At 41.4% G+C, this 19,186-nt stretch overlaps 1 protein-coding gene across 9 annotated transcripts in view; it reads left to right on the top strand.

Annotated features, from left to right (window-relative positions):
- Nucleotides 1–19,186, top strand: part of KALRN (kalirin RhoGEF kinase) — a 528,347-nt gene that overhangs the window by 478,954 nt on the left and 30,207 nt on the right. For 8 of the 9 annotated variants that reach the window (XR_005829443.1, XR_005829442.1, XM_040604671.1 and 5 more), the window contains 9 exons: nucleotides 2,289–2,358; nucleotides 2,930–3,016; nucleotides 3,799–3,891; nucleotides 4,969–5,019; nucleotides 5,359–5,436; nucleotides 6,357–6,542; nucleotides 10,058–10,229; nucleotides 14,593–14,831; nucleotides 15,719–15,966. Coding sequence is in view for 7 of the 9 variants with exons in the window: in XM_040604671.1 (XP_040460605.1) it covers nucleotides 2,289–2,358; nucleotides 2,930–3,016; nucleotides 3,799–3,891; nucleotides 4,969–5,019; nucleotides 5,359–5,436; nucleotides 6,357–6,542; nucleotides 10,058–10,229; nucleotides 14,593–14,831; nucleotides 15,719–15,966 (1,224 nt within the window). In the remaining 2 variants the exon portion in view is untranslated. The remainder of the gene's footprint in view (nucleotides 1–2,288; nucleotides 2,359–2,929; nucleotides 3,017–3,798; nucleotides 3,892–4,968; nucleotides 5,020–5,358; nucleotides 5,437–6,356; nucleotides 6,543–10,057; nucleotides 10,230–14,592; nucleotides 14,832–15,718; nucleotides 15,967–19,186) is intronic. The other variant, XM_040604676.1, reaches the window with a different exon arrangement.

Raw genomic sequence — 19,186 nt, 5'->3', positions numbered from 1 at the left:
TGTTGATTTGTAAGTGCTGCTCAATAACTTCACAAACTATGGCTACCTTGAATCTTGAGAACATGTTCTAATTCATGTGCTTTCAGCCAGTTTCACGATACACTAGATCCTGATACAGGGCTTTGTCTACCCAGTCAAAAATGGCACAACTGCATGATGCAAAACATTGCACTGTCTTACATAAAATCATTTATCCCAGTAAAAAAAAAAAAAAACCAAACAAACTTGGATGGGCTATAGCTTTGCACTGCCTGGCTTCAGGGGAGGGTGTCTGTCATGCTGTCTCTGATCACAAATACAGCTTTATGCTGGTTCAAACACCACGCCAGGAGTGCTGGTCAGTGTGACAGAAATGTTGCACACGAGAGAGTCTGCTCTTTGTCAGTGCTGTGCTGCCGGTGGCTCTGCCACTCCTTGCTGGGGAGCCACAACGAGAGGCTCAATGGGAGATGGCTCTGTGGTCCATCCGCAGCTCCTGAGCTGCTGCTCATAAGCAGTCCCAGCATGGCTCCCAGAGGGTTGCTGCTTATGGGCTATTTGCTGGATCCTCAGAAGAGCTACAGAGGCTGCCATAATTGTGTTTCTTGGTCACAGCTGTAGGCTCAATTCATCCCACTGATGAGCAGTAGCACTGCTGGAAAGTCATGGTTTCTTTCCTGCGCCTTGTGGTTCTCAGCAACATGAGCATCTTCACGTGCAGCTGACAGGATTGCAAAGGCTGACCATACTACTGGTATTGGTAGTATTTGGCTAGTAGGGTGATCAAATGCAAATGCCTTCAAGATCTTTCTCACCTGAAAGCTCTGACATACTTTGGACTAGTTGATGCTTTTGACTCTGAGTTAGGAACCCTGTTGCTTGAAAATCTTACTTGTACAAGTAGCTTTTGAAAAACTGATGGAAACAGAAGACATTTCAAATGCTGGGCTGTTTCTGCTGTGACTTGCTTATGAACAATATGGTCATCAGTTCAATTCTGCCTCTCAGAAATACTGTACAGCTCCAATTAACTAGAATTTGAGCATGCATAAGTAGACTTGAGCAATGAACACCGGGCTGGATCTTCCTTCAGTTCTGTACATTTCTCTCACCCAGGAAACACAGTATCCTTCCCATCATGTGTCCTACAGGTGCTTATCTCATGGCCTGGCCCTGTCCTTATGTTCTGACAGGTGCCCTTGTAAGCACAAAACAAAAAATGTCAGAAAAAGCTTCATCATGTATCAAGTTGTTACCAGCAACAGAGTGCCATTTGTTGTTTAAGCGTGATGACAGGAGTTTTCTGTAACACACAGGGAGGGATTCCCTATTTTTAGTTCTGCATGTTTAGGTCAAGAAGTCTATTTAAATGCAGATGAATTTAACATTTATGGAGGATTGAGTTATGGAAGCAGCTGTACCTGATGGTAGCGATAGGGATGTTTAGTTGGGACAGCTGTCCAATGTGCATCTTTTTTTGAGGTTCTGGGATTTCTTGGGACCAGGCCATTGCAGGCATGTCACCAAATATGGCTACTGTAGCAAATCCATGAAGGCATTTGAGACAGAAATCCTGCACTGAAAAAGGGTATGATCATGGAAAGGGAAATTGTGAGGATTCGCCTACCAGTTAGAAAAACCTACCAGTATTTCTAAAGTTTAGTTTAGCTGTTTTTACCTCACTTTTCCTGGTATATTCTTGGTAAGAACATTCCAGCTAGAATGAATGACCCAAAAGCTGCAGGTCAAGATAGAGATTGTGTGTATGAATTACTATTACTATTATGAATTACAGTATGTTACTAATGGTAATATACTGAAAAACAGTGAAAACCAGAACATACCAAAACTCCACCAGCAAAAACGCATTGATTTGTCTCTTCAGGTGGAAACTTATGCATCTCTTCCACGTTGACCAGTACTCCAGATCTGCTCATGCAACTGAGAACTCCTGGTAGAGCTTCAGCTGAGTTTTCACAAGCCTTTTGGTATATGGAAAAGTTTTACTTCGGGAGTTCTCAGTGAAGGAAAGCAACTCTTGCAATTAGATAGTTATTGGCACTTTTTAAAAGTTTAAACCACTGTAATAGTAAAGAAGAACAGATATTTTGCAAGACAAGACCTCCATATTTCACAGCTCTCATCTAATGTTTTAGAAATCCAACCATTATGGGCTGAAGCCAAGCTTACCTTTTCATTTATTATTGAATAATATAGCTAAAATTGCACTGATATATCTGAAGGACAACTAGTTTGCTGCTGGGATGACCTAAAGAAGTATTCTGAAATGTTGATGTCCTTTCTTTCAGCTTTTTCCTGGCTGAACTGGAAAAATGTCTTCAAGAACCTGAGCGTTTAGCACAGCTTTTTATTAAGCATGTAAGTTTTATTTTGTTACCTGTCTCTAGCATAATTGTCAGTTAAGGTGTGATGACTCCTTTCCAAAAAACATATTTGTGTCGACTTGGTACTTTTACATGCCTAAAATTAAATTTAATCATAAAGTATCCCTATAGTTATGCATCTGCAGTGAGCTGGATTGAACCAAAGCATTAATCATTGCCTTCTTGCAGACTTCTCATTTTGGGGGCAAGATTGTTGTGGCCGAGGACATCTGCCAAAATATAATTATGGCAGGTACTTGCCAACTGCTACAATTGACATGTTCATGTGATAATAGCTAGAGCACAAACCTACAGCAAATCTCAGACCGACCAGTGTGGGGCTGACAACCCCAAGTGGCTGCCCCCACGGAAACCTCCCCTTGCCTAAGGTGCAGAAGTGGAGAGCACAACCAATTACCGATTTACTTTCCTACTTCAGCAAACTAAATCTTTGATTAAACCAAAAATAAGGCAGTCCAAGCAGAACACCATAGCAACTTTCTGCCAGCTTTTAATAGCAGAATAGAACGGTAGCCAATATCTCACCCGGCCTCTTGCTTTCATAGGAGCGGCGATTACACATGTATGTGGTATATTGCCAAAACAAGCCACGATCTGAATATATAGTAGCTGAGTATGAGGCATACTTTGAGGTAAGCATGGCTCATTATACGTTACTGCTACTTACAGCTGTGAGTTGAAGGCAAGTAGACTATTCTGTAACCTGTGGGGTTTGGCTAAAACAAACGTTAGAAGATTTTGATACTGCCCATGCTGCTAAAGTCTCTGCTATGGGGAAAAGTGTTATTCTTTCATTTGTTTCAAATTCTTATACTGTTAATTTCTAATAAATATTTAATCCCGTACTCACTGTCTGTGGCCCTCAGAGTACAACTGCATTGATTTCTGTCCAAAATAAAATAAGACTTTTTCATCTGTGGTCTACAAACAGGGGAGGAAGTAAAAGTTGTTGGAGCTGGGTGGTGCCTCTCATAAATTCCAAATATCTTTGTGTGTTTGAAGGAATCTTTGGGACTAGACACATTTAGATATTAATGTGAAAGAAGCTTGTTTAGCAAGGGAAAAATGTTTCCTTTCACCCAAGGGTAAGAGGCATGCTTTGCAGGACTTGTTTGTGAGCTAATCCCCGCTGCAGTGGGAAGAGTGGTCTCCAGACCTTGTAGTCCTGCTCGGTTAGCTCAGAGGGGGAAGGGATCCCGTGCTTTCCAACGCCTTCCAGCTTGGTCAAGACTTACCCAGTCCTTGCCTAAGTAGGATATGCTGGTTTTTTAAATCCATTAAAAATCCCTCTTGCAAACAAAAGATTAAGAACAGGCCAGCTTTCTGTGGAAATAAGTCTCTACTGAGACATTTTATCATGTTCTCTGTTTTACTTTGTTATTGTTTGCAATTGTTTTTAATCCTCAATTTTTAGGAGGTTCAACAGGAAATAAGCCAACGGTTAACCATCAGTGACTTTCTAATCAAACCCATTCAAAGAATAACTAAATACCAGCTTCTTCTCAAGGTGAGTGGAAAGATACAGTTTGGACTAAACTATAGTCTGCATCTTGCATGAGATGCTGCCGTTTTAAGTCAGCCTTGGTTTTAACTTCATCAGATTAAAAGGAAAGAGGAGTCTGCTCAAACATGGGCATACAATGACAGAGTACTGTGGAAAATGTCCAGAGAGCAGGCGAGCCACATCTGTAGGAGTAGTTTGCAATTTAGGATAATAAAAAGATTTTTTAAAATTATTTTTGATTGTTTTTTTTTATAGAAGAGTAAAATCCAAATAGGAATTTTCTTCCTTTGAAGTTTCAGAGCAAACTTTCATTCAATTTTTTTACATTGCACTAAGGCACACAGGCGTGTTAGTAAAGCCTGTCTTTGGTGCTTAATGGCAGACTTCTAATAAATGCTATAACGTCCATTTCTGAATATCTCTCTTCAAATTACCTTAAGGAACTTTATTTCCAGAATATTCTGCTGTCTTAAAATTGGGGGAAAAAATTGTGGTGAGCTCCCCAAAGGAGTCTGACCACTCTGGCTTCTGCTGATTTATCCTCAATGCCAGTTACTCAGCATTTCTGGAAGTCCATCCGTAGGGTCTCAAGCTAACATCTAGGAGCAGGCGTGGCTGAACCCTACCCTGTCATCCCCAGTAGTACTGGGGCTCTGAGCTGGTTTCTTCTCTTTTTTTGAACTAGTCTCAAGCAGGCTGCCATCAGCCCACAGTTTTGTAATTGCACACTAGCAAAGAGACAGCAGTGTGTTCCCTGAAATGCGAAAAGGAAAAAAAAATCTTCAAGTGTGTGTGGTCTTGTGGCTTAAGACAGGGACCAACTAAGCATTCCCAAGGGCTAATCCTGGCTTTGTCTTTTTTAGATGATGTTTTCAGCAACCATCCACACCCCTTTTCCATATCTATAAAGGGGTTATAATGTTCACGAACCTCTGCAGACGGTTTTATTAATATTAGCAAGTTTCTTCTCAGAAAATCACATGCTGGGATGTGTTTTGGTGGTGTTTTTTTTTTTCAAACTGGCATATTCTGTTTTCTCTTCCTGAAGTGCCTTAATGCAAACCTTTCTGCTTTCTTCAGGACTTCCTGAGGTACAGTGAAAAAGCTGGTCTGGAGTGCTCCGATGTAGAGGTACGTTTTCAAGTCTTAACAATAGTACTGTTATCTAATGGCACTTTATGTGGAGGAATGAAAAGCCCAGTATTCCTTTGACAATAGTTGAAGATCCCGCTGGTATTCTAAACATGTTATTGCTCTTAGCTAAAATCTGAAGTAAAAGATGAAGGCACAGTCCTGCATTGCAGGTGCACCATCCTCTTTTAGACATGACTGTACATCTTCAGCACATGAGGGCCTTGCCATGAATAACTGCTAGCGGTGATTGTGCTACTGAAGTTCATTGTTTGACACTTTGCTTTGAGGAACCTTCTGATTCTCTTGTAATAATACAACATCCTTTTTCCTTAACAGAAAGCAGTTGAATTAATGTGCCTTGTACCAAAACGTTGCAATGATATGATGAACCTGGGTCGCCTGCAAGGCTTTGAGGTATGCGTTTGCATTCTGCTTATAAAAACAGCTAGGCAAGGAGAAGTATTTTATCTTTCTATGATTGTCTCTACAACTGGCCCTATTCCAGGCTGTTTATCTAGTGCTTGTTCTTCTCCAGTTGCTGAGTTGCATGCTTTGGTGTGGTTTTGAAGGTGGGGGTGATATACCTTTCACTCTAAACTTGTGACAATCTATCTATTGTTTCTTCAAAATGTGAGGTCCTTAAAAGCTTCTGCAAGCTTGAAGTAGATTTCTTGTCTCTATTGCCAGAGCAAAACAAGTGGTGAGCCAGACTACTCTGCCTATTAGTAAGGTCACCCTAGCATTAATGTGTTAACAGCTCCCCCTGACTTTGGCAACATCCAGGAGGGGACCTGTGAGTTGTAACCCCACAGGTTACAGCTTGTGGTTTGTAACTAAGCCAACGTAGACTTTGGCAGCCCTCCTGAGATGTCTTATCTGCACAATGAAGTCAAGTTTGTCTTACCCTCTTATGCATTGTAACATTCCTGCAAACAGGTAGGTCCTGTTTTTTTGAGCCTCCAGAGGTGTTGTCATTGGCTTCTGGTTTAGGGAATGATGGAGAGCTCAAGACCAGAGGCAATCCAAGGCACTACAGTAACAAACTACATAATGGGAACAGTGTCTGAAATTAAGTATATCAAAAATTCTTCTTGAGACCTCTGGCTTTTGGTTTTATGTGCACAATCAGTGGCAACGAGAACAAAGAAAACCTATGTTATTTTTCTTAAACTGAGGTCTTGATTTACAAGATTGCTGCTTTGAAAATTTAGAGGGGTTATGTCTCACATGAATTCAGTGCTGCTTGGAAAACTTGGACTGCACAAACCAGCAGATTGTTGTGTGGGATCATGGTGGGTCAGGGTTTGTAATGTTGGTGCCTTTCTGCTTCTCAGGGCAAGCTGACAGCGCAAGGCAAGCTGCTGCAGCAGGACACCTTCTATGTGACAGAGCAGGATTCTGGCGTTCAGTCTCGACCAAAGGAGCGTAGGGTGTTTCTCTTTGAGCAAATAGTTATTTTCAGCGAACTCCTTAGAAAAGGATCTTTAACACCAGGCTACATGTTCAAGAAAAGCATAAAGGTAAGAAGTAGAGAGGGAGAGGCATATTCTGTTTGATGGTCAGCTAAGGAAATCCTACCAGTTTTCTGTGCTGCGAGACTGGTCCATCCTGTCATAGGTGGACAACAATTTGCAGAAAACATTTGTGTTTACCTTTCAATGGACCAGAAGCCATTTAAGACCATCTCCAAATAAATCACTGGGTGCCTAAATTTACTGGGTAACTTTTACAAGGAACACAGCGAGGGCAGGTCCTCTGTCATTCATAGCTCTGCATTAGCAAATATTGCTACAGAGCCTGCAGTAGTCAAAGGAAGTATACAATAGTTGCTTTTAAGCGTGCTCATGAAAGGTGGGGGAAGGTGTAGTCATCTTAGGCCAAACTCTAAGGCAGTACTAAGCCTCTCTGTGACATTACTGGAAGTACTGTCCCTAATCGGGGGAGGGCTTTTAGTGCAAATGTGAATGTTGCAAGAAGACAGAACTATTTCAAAAACAAACAAAACCATGCATAGCTCTAAAAATGCAGCTATGAGGAATTATAAAACCAGCCAAACTATAAAAAGCGTTTCAAGAAATTAATTTTGCTTTTAAATAATCTTTCCAGATTGTGGGGCTGGGACTGAAAGTAAAAACTGGAAGTAACCAGGGAAAATACTTGTTTGTTCATTTGTTTAAGGGGGTTTATGCTTGTTTAACAAATATGAAGTTAACATCTAAAATGGTAAGCGCTACACCTCTCCTGGTAGAACAGCCTTTACTGTGCCTGCAGAAAGAGCAAAGTCACTGGTTCGTTTGAGTGCCTTGATCATTCAAAAGCTGAGAAGCAAGTCGGGATTGATTTCCTTTTCAAAGATACAGGTTAAAAAGAGATATGGAAGAATGCATTGTGTTTGCTCTATATTTTAAATTATACATTAATATGAAGTAGAAGAGAACAATATCAGGTACCATAATGCATATTAACCATGTATAACTAAACAAATATATGATAAACAGCATATTTATTGAAATGAGGGCAACTTGTTGGCTGACAGAATCTGCAGCATTTACTGAAAAGCCTATATCCATTTGTAAGTCAGCGTATTTCATAGTTTCCAACCAAATAATAAGCTATAAAGGAAAAACCTAAAGTGTACAAATAAACAATCATCTTGATTTAGATGATCAGCTTTGATTTTATCTTATTGCTGATTTAAATTATTATTAAAGTTGGGAGATGGAAATAACATTAATCTTTTTTGCTTCAGTTTATTGTATGTATAACAATGCAGCTTTTATCTGCAGGAAACAATTGCTGAATTGTATATTGTAGATAAAGAGAGAAAAATAAATCTCTTCTAATGTCAATAAAATTAGCTTGCCTCAAGGGCATGAGTTGCTTTTCTAGTTAAACAGCCTATGAAAGTAATACTGTTCCCACTGCCCGAGTTTAAAATTTTTGTGTGATAATTTTCCAGTCCCTCTTTTCTTCCACTTGGCAAGCAGCTCGTTCTCCTGGTGAGTGCCTACAGCGAGTGTAGGATTCCCCGTGGCTCCGTGTGCATCTCCCCCAGCGCAGCGTGGAGCCTGTGTGCCAGCAGCTCTCGCACCCTGCCTCCCAGCCCCTACTTCAGCTTCTGCCTGCTTTTGTATTTCTCTCACGCTTTCCCACAGAGATGAGCTGTGGCCCACAGTGGAGCAGGACCATTCCCTGTTGCAGGACCACCACTCTGTGCCACAGGCATCCTCACCTTGCAGTGAAGCTTCAGCCTGAGCTGGGTGATTCCCTGGCAAGAGGCAGTTTGTCCCAAGGTGTCACTTAAGCAGGCTTGCCTCATCACTTGTCTTTCATAACCCTGCCCTAAATGTGGGCATCCAGAATTTGCATCTGATAGGAGTTCACGAGCCAGAGTCTGAGGAAGCTTTACACTGTCAGCTGGGACCAAGTTTATTTGACCTTGGTTCAAGTGCTGACAAGATCCTGCTGGGCAGGTTGAGCCCATCTTCACAGCAGTTACCAGGACTGCCTAGCCATCTTTGGCTGGCTTCGATACCATCTGCAGTCATGCTTGTCTGGTTCTCTGGGAGGCACTCCCTGAGACATGGAGGCTGTTCCCCTGCTGGTCCCATCCTCCCACACAGCAGAAGGACCTAGCCAGCAGTGGAGATCCTATTTCTTTCCTCTGTGTCACAGTTGCTGCTGAGCACTGGAGGCCTCTTCGTTAGAACAAGAAATGCGTACGACTTCGGATGTAGCCAGGCTCCCAAATATTGTTCTCCAAGGTCTGTCACACTGAAACTGTGATAGAAGTTTGAGCATGATGTCCTACATTAGCAAAGAACACTTCTTTATACACTGATGAAGTTAGTGTTCAGAAATTGCACATCCCTTCTTGGATACTTCTCAGTTGGATGCCCTTCAGACTCTCAATACACCTAAGTGGACAGCCCTGGCAAATGCATCTCCCTGAGATGCAAATAGGAGGTTAGGGACTCTGACCTACAAGTCTTTTTCCTGGAGTCATACCAGGATTGACTTGCTTGCTTGGGCTATCAACCAGAGGAGCAAGATCTCAGAACAAGAGGAAGAGCACCGTCCAGGCTCGCTGTCTGTCCCTTTCCTTCTCACCATGTCAGAGGAGTTCCTGCATGTCCCTCTAACTTCACAGGGTCCCCCAGAAGAGAAGGAAGAGGCTCTTTCCATCTTGCAGTTTGAATGCTGGACAGTATTCAGATGTGGAGTGAATCTCTCCATGCCTTGACAGATGCTCAGAGCAATTCGAGATAGACTTCTTCTAGAGGGATGTTATTGCCTTAGTCTTTGGAGCTGTCTACTTTTGATATGAAGACTCTCTTTCTCACTTTTTTTTTTTTTTTTAAAGGCTATGCTAACATATTCTTATTTACTATCACAGGTATAAGTAGCTCAGGAAAAGTTAAAGTTTTGGGTGTACTTAAACAGAAGCCTCCAAGGGCAGGACAGCAGCCAAAAATGCCATCCATGAGATTTCCAGAGGTCTGTGACTGCAGTCAAGTGAAGTGATTGCGTGCAGATGACTGTAATCTGCTAGAAATAAGAAGATCTGTTGGAACATCAGGGGAGAATTGCTCTTTTTTTCCCAGTATATCCCTGTGCATGGTCCATTCCATTTTTAAAATACTCTGACTGAAACTGACTTACCAATGGAGGATAAGAAATGTAAACACTTCTTTAAATCAAGGAAGGATAGACTATTAACATCTTAGTAGGAACATTTTAACTATATTTACAGGTTATAGTAAATTTTTAGCACATCAGTCAGGTCTATCTGGCCTTAAAATAGAAGTTGTAATTCAAGACAAGGCAGGCGGATGTCTGGTACATCTGTCAGAGCTTTATTAAGCTTAAGATTTATCTGCCTATATCTAGATGAGGCAAATTCTTCTGATTATGATCTGAAAGTGTGTTACTGGACTCAAATTATTTTCAGGAACTTTTCACAGCAATTTTATTCTGATTATTGAGTAATGTTAACTTATGCTCCATGTAACATGCTTACCTTGGCTTATTTCAGATGAACTACCTTATCATTGAAGAAAATGTGGACAACGATCCCTGCAAGTTTGCTCTAATGAGCCGGGAAACATCAGAGAGAGTCATTTTACAGGCAGCTAATCCAGAAATTCAACAAGCTTGGGTACAGGACATCAACCAGGTCCTGGACACACAAAGAGATTTCCTAAATGGTATGTACATGGTCTTTGCTTTGTTTCCCAAACTGTGACACTAAATGGGATTTAGAATCTTTGTGTCACTGTTTCCTCTGTGAGAAAAATGATCCAGCAACTTCTTCTCGTAAGGGAAATCCCAAGTAGGAAACTAGAGCCCATTCTGCCTGTCATTAAGCACTGGGTCAAGTAGTATCCAGAGAGTACATGGGAACGAGTCCTCACAATTTACAGGTGGTCTTTGAAAAGAGACCACCTCGGTGCCACCGTACAGAGCTCTCTGCCCTGCACGCCAGGTCTGCCTGGTGGGAAGGTGAAGAATGGGAGGAGGGCTGGGCAAGCCTGATGGGAACTGCTGTGTGGCCCTGGAGCTCACCATCAGAAGCTGCTAGAGCCCCATCTTGCATTAAAGACAGCAGGTCGTTCTGGCCTGGCTTCATTAGCAGCATCTTGTGGACTGTTTTTGGCAGCCTACCACTCCCAGCTTAAATAGGTGGTGGGTCCCCGTGCAATTGCCGTGCATACATCAGTCAGGTTCATATTCAGGTCTCAGGTTCCTCCACCAGTGGCGTGCCTTTGGTAGTACTTTTGTGCAAGATCCTTTTAAAATGCTGGGTTTTCCAGGTCTGTGTCACCTAGTACTTTCCATTCTACAGGGAGATTTTAAATCTAATCCCTTTCCCGGACCATGTCGAAGCCAGGTTGCTATTCGATCTACACAGTAGCTCCCACTTACTCAGAGCAAGGCTTATCCCCAGGAACCTCCTATTCAACGTCACCATGTACTACAAGCTAAGGACACAAGGTGGGACGAAGGCTGCCTCACCATCAATGCCCTTACAGGTCCACACTCTGCAGGGCAGCAGCTGCTTTCAACAAAAACACAAGAGTGCAAGGAAACATCTGCCCCTGGTTTTCCTAGGAACCATGGGAGCTGTGCATGAACAGGTGCCTTTCCAAAATGTCAGCTTTCCTTTAGGACTAGATTTGAGGTGGTTAGAAATAATATTTTAAAGTAAAGCTGTGTTTCTAAAAAAAAAAAAAACCAAACCACAAAAAAAACCCCAAAGACCAAAAAGAAACACACATGATAAATAGAAATGTGTATTTTGAAAATACAGAGGAATCAAGTGCAGTTAACAATTTTAGCTTGTTCTTGCTCATGACTGAATGAGGGAAAGAGGAGGAACCTAGGCTAGAGCAAAAATCTAAAAATAGTATCTATTTTGTTTGTTTGGAAGCAACAAAATGGAATCATTACTTTGGATGCTTCCAAAATTGTTTTGCACTCTTCATTTCAAAACAACTTTTTTTAATGGAGCTTATATTAGAAAAAAGCTCTATATTTTAAGAACTTAATACTATGTTCAATAATGAAACTTATTTGCTTGAATCAAAGCATTTTGGTTTGGCACAATCTGTTAGCTTTTTTGATTTTCAGGTTTTGGTGTTCGATTTTGTGGGGTTTTTTGTTGCAAAATCTGAAAAGGCCCTTTCAGTTCACATAAAAACAAAGATTCCCTTTCCTTCAACATGGAGGGTTTTAAAATTTTCATTCACCTTAGTCTGAAAACAATGGCTGAGCTGAGAAGGGAAGTGTTTCACCTGTGCTTCCAAAATTTGATACTGGAATAGAAAGGGCCTCGTTACCACCACTGTAAAATGATTCCTTAAATCTCATACACTGGTGAGATGAGCAGTCTCAGCTTCTCCAGTCTGACCAGTTAGTACCAAAAGTTGTGGCTTTTGTATTGTTGCAATTGGCTTTGAATGAGGGATTACTGGAACAAAAATAAGTTCCACTAATGGTTAGCTACAGAATTTTTTTTAAAATGTGAGAATTCCACAGACACTACTGCAGGGGATTCCTGTCCCTTCCACGTCTTTCTTACTTGTTGTTCTATGTTTGATATATTCGCTCTTATCCTCCCAGAGCTTACTGCCCCGTGAGCCCCTTTTTCTATTGAAGCATCTTCATAGCCCCTATTTATCCTATCTGCTGTGAGGCCAGCAAGGAATTTGGTGGGTTAGGAACATAATCGTCAGTATCTTTAAAGCTAGAAGTAAAAATAGATTTATATTAAAACACAGGCTTAAGGATTTACCTTAAACCTATAAATAAGATCCAAGAAAATGATATTGTATCCAGCAGAGCCTGTGCAGTCCAGAACAATTTAAGTGGCTTTTAATATGTAATCTTATTGAGGCTGACTAAGCTTTAAATACGTTCTTTAGCTTTGCGTTTCATTAAAGCAGATGTTTTCTGTCTTTAAAATCATATTAAATCCACACTGAGCCAATGCTGCATAAACTTAATAACAAAATATTCCCTGTGAGTTCTTGCCCAAGCTGTCTCTGATTTTCTGTCTTCAACAGGGAAGCCCTAAAGTATACAGGGCTACGTACAAAGTGTAGTATTTGCATCCACAGTTCATAAATGTAAAACTTGGTGCAATTACACTGTAGTATTTAAGCCTTTCATACTTTTCCTCAGAAAAGCAAAAGCTGCTAAGCTTGAGAAACAGACTGTGCACCAAATGATTGGCTATAGTGACTGTTCTTTTGTTTTCTTTTAAGAAGCAAGCTGTAAAGAAAATATGTCACTGATGGATACATTTCATAAGTAAAATGCCGTCAATCTATACCTTTTCATCATATTTTGTGGGGGTCTAGAGAAAGAGATAGCATGCAAGTACAGGGACACTGATTTTTGCCAGAAGCTCGTAATAATACGAGCAGATGTTGAACAAGGGGCTGGAAGCCAGGCATGGCTGCGATAGTTAATGGTGGAATTAGTAGTCACAAGTGGACACTCAACTAAATACCCTTTAAAAACACTGAGAAGGATAGATGGTTTCAAGATAGATTGATAAGCATCCAGATCTTACTGCTAAAGATCTTGCAGCCTAATCTACAGCATATACTAGAGAAACGTCACTGTCATTATCAAAATCATTGTCAAAGTTCTCCCCAACCTTCCCTCTCCTCTGTGCCTGATCTTCATCAGGACCAAAGCATTTTCAGCTGCAGCTGAGGTAAGCGAGTACAACTGGTAGTCACTGTGGCATAAATAGGAAGCGTAGGAAGCACTTCTGTGACAAGGGACACTGCGTAGGTTTTGGAGCCAAGTAGTCTTCCAGATTGCTACACAGGTCTGTGTTTGTATCCTTTTGGAAAAAATAGCTATCTGGCATCCTCCTTGATTTTTTAAATTATTTTTTAATTACTCTCTTGTTCTTTAGTATCAAGTGATTTCTTGTTGGAGCAGTCCTGCCTTTCTATGGAAAGGGAATGCTGGAGAGTATGCTGTGTGGCGCTGAGCCTTTCTGTTTTTCTTTCCTTTTCCTCTTGTTGGGAAAGACATTCCTTCTGTTGTGGCTCCCTTGTTGGGCTGATGCTGTGACACTATGTCCTGTCTGCCTCTTGCTAGACTAGTCTCTCTGCATTCCAGTAGGTTTAGTCTGGTGCACGTACACAGTATTAACTGACTATAAATCATGCATTAAAGCCTCATGACATGCGAAAAACCAAACCCATAGGTCTGCGGATGGTAGTCTGAGCCTAGCAAATCTGTTCCTTTCCCACTCACTGGGGGTCCTAGCCCTGATCCTTTCTCCTCCAAATGTAAGAAATTCTTTATTTCTTTACCATCTGGCATTTTTATCCTTCCTTTTCCCAGTGTAAGCTCTCTCCATGACTATGAAACATACACTCTCACAAGCAGACTTTTTTTTAAGGCCTATGAAGCTTTTTAGTGTTGCTTGTGGGTGTTTTCTGGAGAGGTCTGGAGTGCTGGGATTAATGTCTTGATGCCATCTGTACTTCCTCACTTGCTGGTCATTTCCAGCAGTTGCCCTGAACCAAAATAGTCAATATAGAAAGCACGTGGAGAACCAAGTTTCTGTGCATCATGTCTGAAGAAGATTTAGTAGTCACACTCTCTCGGGAATACACAAATGAGACTTAGGGGTCTTGACCTGTGTGTTCTGATGATAGCAAAATTCACTGTAAATAAGCTGTGCACCTCATTCAAGCTTTCATTTATTCTGACTACAAGATGTGATTAATTTGTGCCGTTTCAAAGAAAATGAATGCAACTATGTGTGCTACAAATGGCAAATATTTTAACCCACTCTGTTGATTAGAGAAGCTGTTCTCCGCAGCAGCATGGAGTGCTGTGTTCAGTTCACACGCAGTACAATGTAACATGCTTGTGTCCTGTCCAGCCATGAACGTGCCCTGTGCTTCCAGGGGTGGCATCTGCTGTTCCTGTTTGGTTTGCAGCTTACGTGTTTGTTCCAGCTGAATCCCCCCACGCGCTCTCTGCAGCCCTTTGCAATGACATTGAAAGCATATAGCTAATTCTTGTCCTCTTTTTCAGCGCTACAGTCTCCCATAGAGTACCAACGCAAAGAAAGTAGCTCAGCAGTGCTGAGGCCCCAGACCAGTAGGGTCCCTCAGCCCAACAGCAGACCCTATTCTTCTGTTCCAGTAGGGTCTGAGAAGTCTTTGAAGGCTACAAGCCGTAACCCATCTCTCCCACCCCTGAAGATATCTACCTCCAACGGCAGTACAGGGTATGAACACTCACAGCCCGGAGACAAGTATGAACAAAGCAAGGTACTGAGCTCATCTGATAAAACATGATCTCATAGCCCATTTCTTATACCACAGGTGATCTGTGAAGTTAGTTTTACTTATGCTAACCAGGTCAACAGGAATCAACATATTGAAGCAGTGGTGTAAAATGTGATTGGCATTAAACAGAGACTGCAAAAGCTCTGGCATCTAGACAGGTGGCACTTCAGCTGGGAAATGGAGACAGAGCCTGGAGAGAGGATCCCAGTGGGTTTTGGGCCACTGTGTTTGCAGACCCGGTGAACTGAATATTCCTTTGCAGTACTAGCAGCAGCAATATTCAGGCTTCTATAATATCCGTTAACCACCCATTCCTCAGGAGGTCTGCTCTGGTATAGAAGAGTTTAGACCTTTCCCCGTGCAACAGCTCACAGGGTGCCAGCTGAAGGTTACAGTTTGGGTGCATGTTCACTGTGCACAAACCACCAGAGTCAGCAACCATCAGCCAGCGGTGTTTGGACCCCACTGCTGGCTGCGGTTGGCCAAAGCCACTTTACAGTGTGCCCTGTATTTAAGATCATGAGATGTGTGAGTATTCATTCCGCTTCTAATGTTGAGCCTTTGTTGGTCTTTCCCCCTGTATGGCTCAGCACGGATGGTACATCTGTAAGACCATACAAATGAGAACATGGCAGGGGCACCATCGCTGGCAGCTGTGAGATCTAATACGACATAGGAGGCTGGTTTGCATCAGATTAGTGCTGCCTTTCAGATCCTTAAAATCCTTTTCTATCAACGTGAACTTTTAAGTATTTTGTGCCTTTCTCTCTGGTACAGTTAGGCTTGACGTGAAGCAGTGGGATTGCTGCCAGCAAAGGCAGGTTCCTCAGCGCCGCCTGCTCACAGGTTTCTGTTGTGTCCATTTTCAGACTGATTTGGGAGGGTGCAATGGGACCTCTTCCATGGTGGTGATTAAAGATTACTATGCACTGAAGGAGGATGAGATCTGTGTGAATCAAGGAGAGGTGGTTCAGGTCCTTGCTATCAACCAGCAGAACATGTTCCTGGTTTACCAGCCTGCAAGTGACCACTCTCCAGCCGCTGAAGGATGGATCCCCGGCAGTATCTTGGCTCCCCTTACTAAATCCACTACAGATAATAGCGACGGAAGCATCAAGTAAGTGCCATGTTGGCTTCGCTGGGAGCACTGTGCGGATTTGTTGAGGAAAAAAAAAAAAAATAAATAAAAAGAAACAAACCCAAATGGTAGGGAACTCCTGCTGGTTTTTATCTACAGTGCCATTGGAACAAGCTGAATGGTCAATCCGCAGCATCGGGCAGCCATGGTGGATAGCTCGGGTTTTGCTTATTTTCATTTTGTGGGGTTTTGTTTATACTTTGGAGAAAAATAAAACCATAGACAGTTAAAGATACGTTTTATGTTCCACCATTTTACACCAACATGGACGTGCTTGGACTGGACTTATATTTATGTTGTATTAAGTTACTAATCTATATATTGGTTATAACAGGATATAGCAAAAACCCACAAAAACATCCAGGCCCCATGTTGGACTGAGGTTCACTTCTCGTGGAGGAGAGATTTTGTTGTCTGTGGCAATTTCCTTGTACAGCTTGTATCTTTTTTTTTATTTTGTTTTCTTTTGTTTGGTTTTTTTTCTGTTTGCAGTAACTTTTGTAATATATTTTTTTTTGTTTGCAAGACCCCCATCCAAGTACATTCCTGTATAAAGTATTTTGCACTATTTAAAAAAAAAAAAAGAAAAAAAAAGAAAAAAAAAGGAAAAGAAACAAACTCACATTGATGAAGTCAGGTTGTGCAATATAATGGATAGTCGCAATGTTCATCATTGTACCTGTAATGTAACTAATTTTAAATGTACTATTTTAAATATGTAAAATAAATTTTCAACATGAGCATGTTTTAATGAGGTAAAAGAACTAGTTTGACCCTTTTTTGGTTTGGGTTGGTTTGGGTTTTTTTTGTTGGTGTTTTTTTTTGTTGTTGTTTATAACATTTTGTTGCTTATTTAACAAATGTGTGGATATATATATTTTTCTTTTCTGATTTTTAGAAATTTGTCAGTCTGAAATGACTAATGCAAGAAAGTGGTTTTTTGGTATTAAATACAGAAGGTACAACCCTCTTTTCAGTAATACCTGTGCTTTCTTTTAACATCTAAAATGACTAGATGGTAATGCATGACGTATGCCACAAATTGTTACCTTACATGAGTACCTCGAGGCGCAGAATTAAACACAAGGAAAGATTCTGTGATGGATTCACTAAAAATAATAATTTGACCTCTGCTGGAGTTTCAGTTAAGATAAATGATTACTTTACCTGTCAGTCAGTAATGAATGCTACTATAAATTGCATGTTAAGCCAAAGGAATTGCTTAGCACATCTTTTGCACATCTACCACGGTCATTCCTGGGTTCCTCTCTAACCACAATATGCAACCACGTGCTCTTAGGTTTATCCGTGGCACCAGGCTCCTGGTGAAGACTGATTTCATGGCAGCTGTACAGTCAAATTCTACATCAAATTATGTGGTCGGATGAATTGTGGCCAGGAAGGTGTAACAAAATCAAAAGACACGTGCATTGCACTTCTCTCTTTCTCACTGCAGTAAGATTTAAAGTCTCGTATCATGTTTTCAGACTCAAACAGCTAAAACAACCCTGAAATCAAAAAGATGCTTGAATAACTGAAGTCCTGTGGGTAAAAACTGACCTGGAGCTGGTGTTATCTTCAGCCCTGTCTAGTCTGCCAGATCATATTGAATAATTAATATAAGTAGTAAAAGAGTTTCTTCTGTTGACAAATACTGTACACAAAATATGTGGTCGATCCAGTAGTGTTGGCACCATGTATTATTCACCGATAACTCAGGGAGTCCATCAGCCACATCCTTGAGTCTTACCATATCTTAAAGGAAAACTTAACAGTCCTGAAGTGTTGGATCACTTCCCCTGCTCTGCATATCTCGTTTGGACCTCCTCCAGAAATGCCCAAATATCAGACAGCACTTATCTGTCTGGCTGAGACGTGCAGGGTGCTCTGGTGCTCCTTGTGCTCAAACATGACCGCACATGCCAGCTGTTTGCAGTGGAGACGCTAATCCTGTTGTGAAAACAGTTGATACGACCCAGTTCAGTCTTGTGTCAGTGGCAGACAGCTGTTGGGAGGCCATTAGTTTACTTTTTTTTTTTTTTTTTTTTTTTAATTTGAGCTATTATACAGCTTCCATCAGGTGCTGAAGTAGAACCCAAAAAATGCTTAGGAATCAGCCACAGTGTTCATGGGGGAGCGTCGTCTGTGCGGGGCATCCTTTGAGTCCTACCTTGCTAACATACTGCGTTTTATTGGCATCACAGGTGATCGTTGGATTACATGCAACTTGCTTTGTAAAATGTGTCAAGGTACTGTAGACATGACATGTGCCAAACATTGGGCTTAAACATGCAAATCAAATTTGCATGACTTAAAGGTGGGCAGATGCATTGAACCTGGATCCCAGCTCATCACACTGCTGTTTTGGTAGCTTTCTGCTTTGGACAACATACCCCTTCCCAAATCCCCCCCAACCTGTCCACTATTTAAACCAAATTAAATCCATATTAAGATGTTTTGGTTTTTTCTTAATTTATGTCTGCTTTGATATGCAATTTCTGTTGTCAACACAGCATTGCTCTTACAAGGGGTGACGTTCTGTTGGTTTTTTCCAAGAGTAGAGATCATAGGAGCAGTAATGAGGGGTGAAAAATGTACCAGGAATTGTGCCTGCTGTGGTGCTAGCCACAAACCTTGGAATGACTGATGTCCTCTCTAATCAGACTGGCAAAATCAAATGGGGAATTCTTGGTCCTGAGGGTCACAGCAGAGCTTGTCTTTGTAGGAGATGACTTATCTCTTGGAAAGTTAATGACGTAGTTCCTATTTGTTGGGCTATTCATGTTCTGAGCAACACCTTGAATTTCTTAAATTTTTAAAATTTGCTCTACTGAGTAATCTATTAATGTATTTACATTTGTTCCACTGCTTTTAACCAACAAGACCAAGGACCAAATTGGCCTTTTAACTGTAGCAAAAACAAAATAAATTTCTATTTGTGGCAATGCAAAACAAAGTCCCTGAAACCAGATGGCCAAGTTCTAGTTGCCTGCTTCCATCATGGACATTTTTTTCCTGCTCCATGCATTTAAACAGCAAGTGTGGCACAACATCTGCTTTGCAGAACCGTTTGGTTTGGTTTTTAACTTCAACTCTCATTGCTCAGTTTGAGATAGGCATATTGCCGGTGGCTTTCACCTTCTAGGGAATCGCAGTAATCGCGAATGTGGATGCTGGTTCCCCTTTCCAAATCCTTCCT

The sequence above is a fragment of the Falco naumanni genome, chromosome 8 (genome assembly GCF_017639655.2).
Source record: "Falco naumanni isolate bFalNau1 chromosome 8, bFalNau1.pat, whole genome shotgun sequence".
Lineage (NCBI taxonomy): Eukaryota > Metazoa > Chordata > Aves > Falconiformes > Falconidae > Falco > Falco naumanni.
Note: the sequence above shows the minus strand (reverse complement) of the source record. Positions and strands in the feature narration are given on the sequence as shown.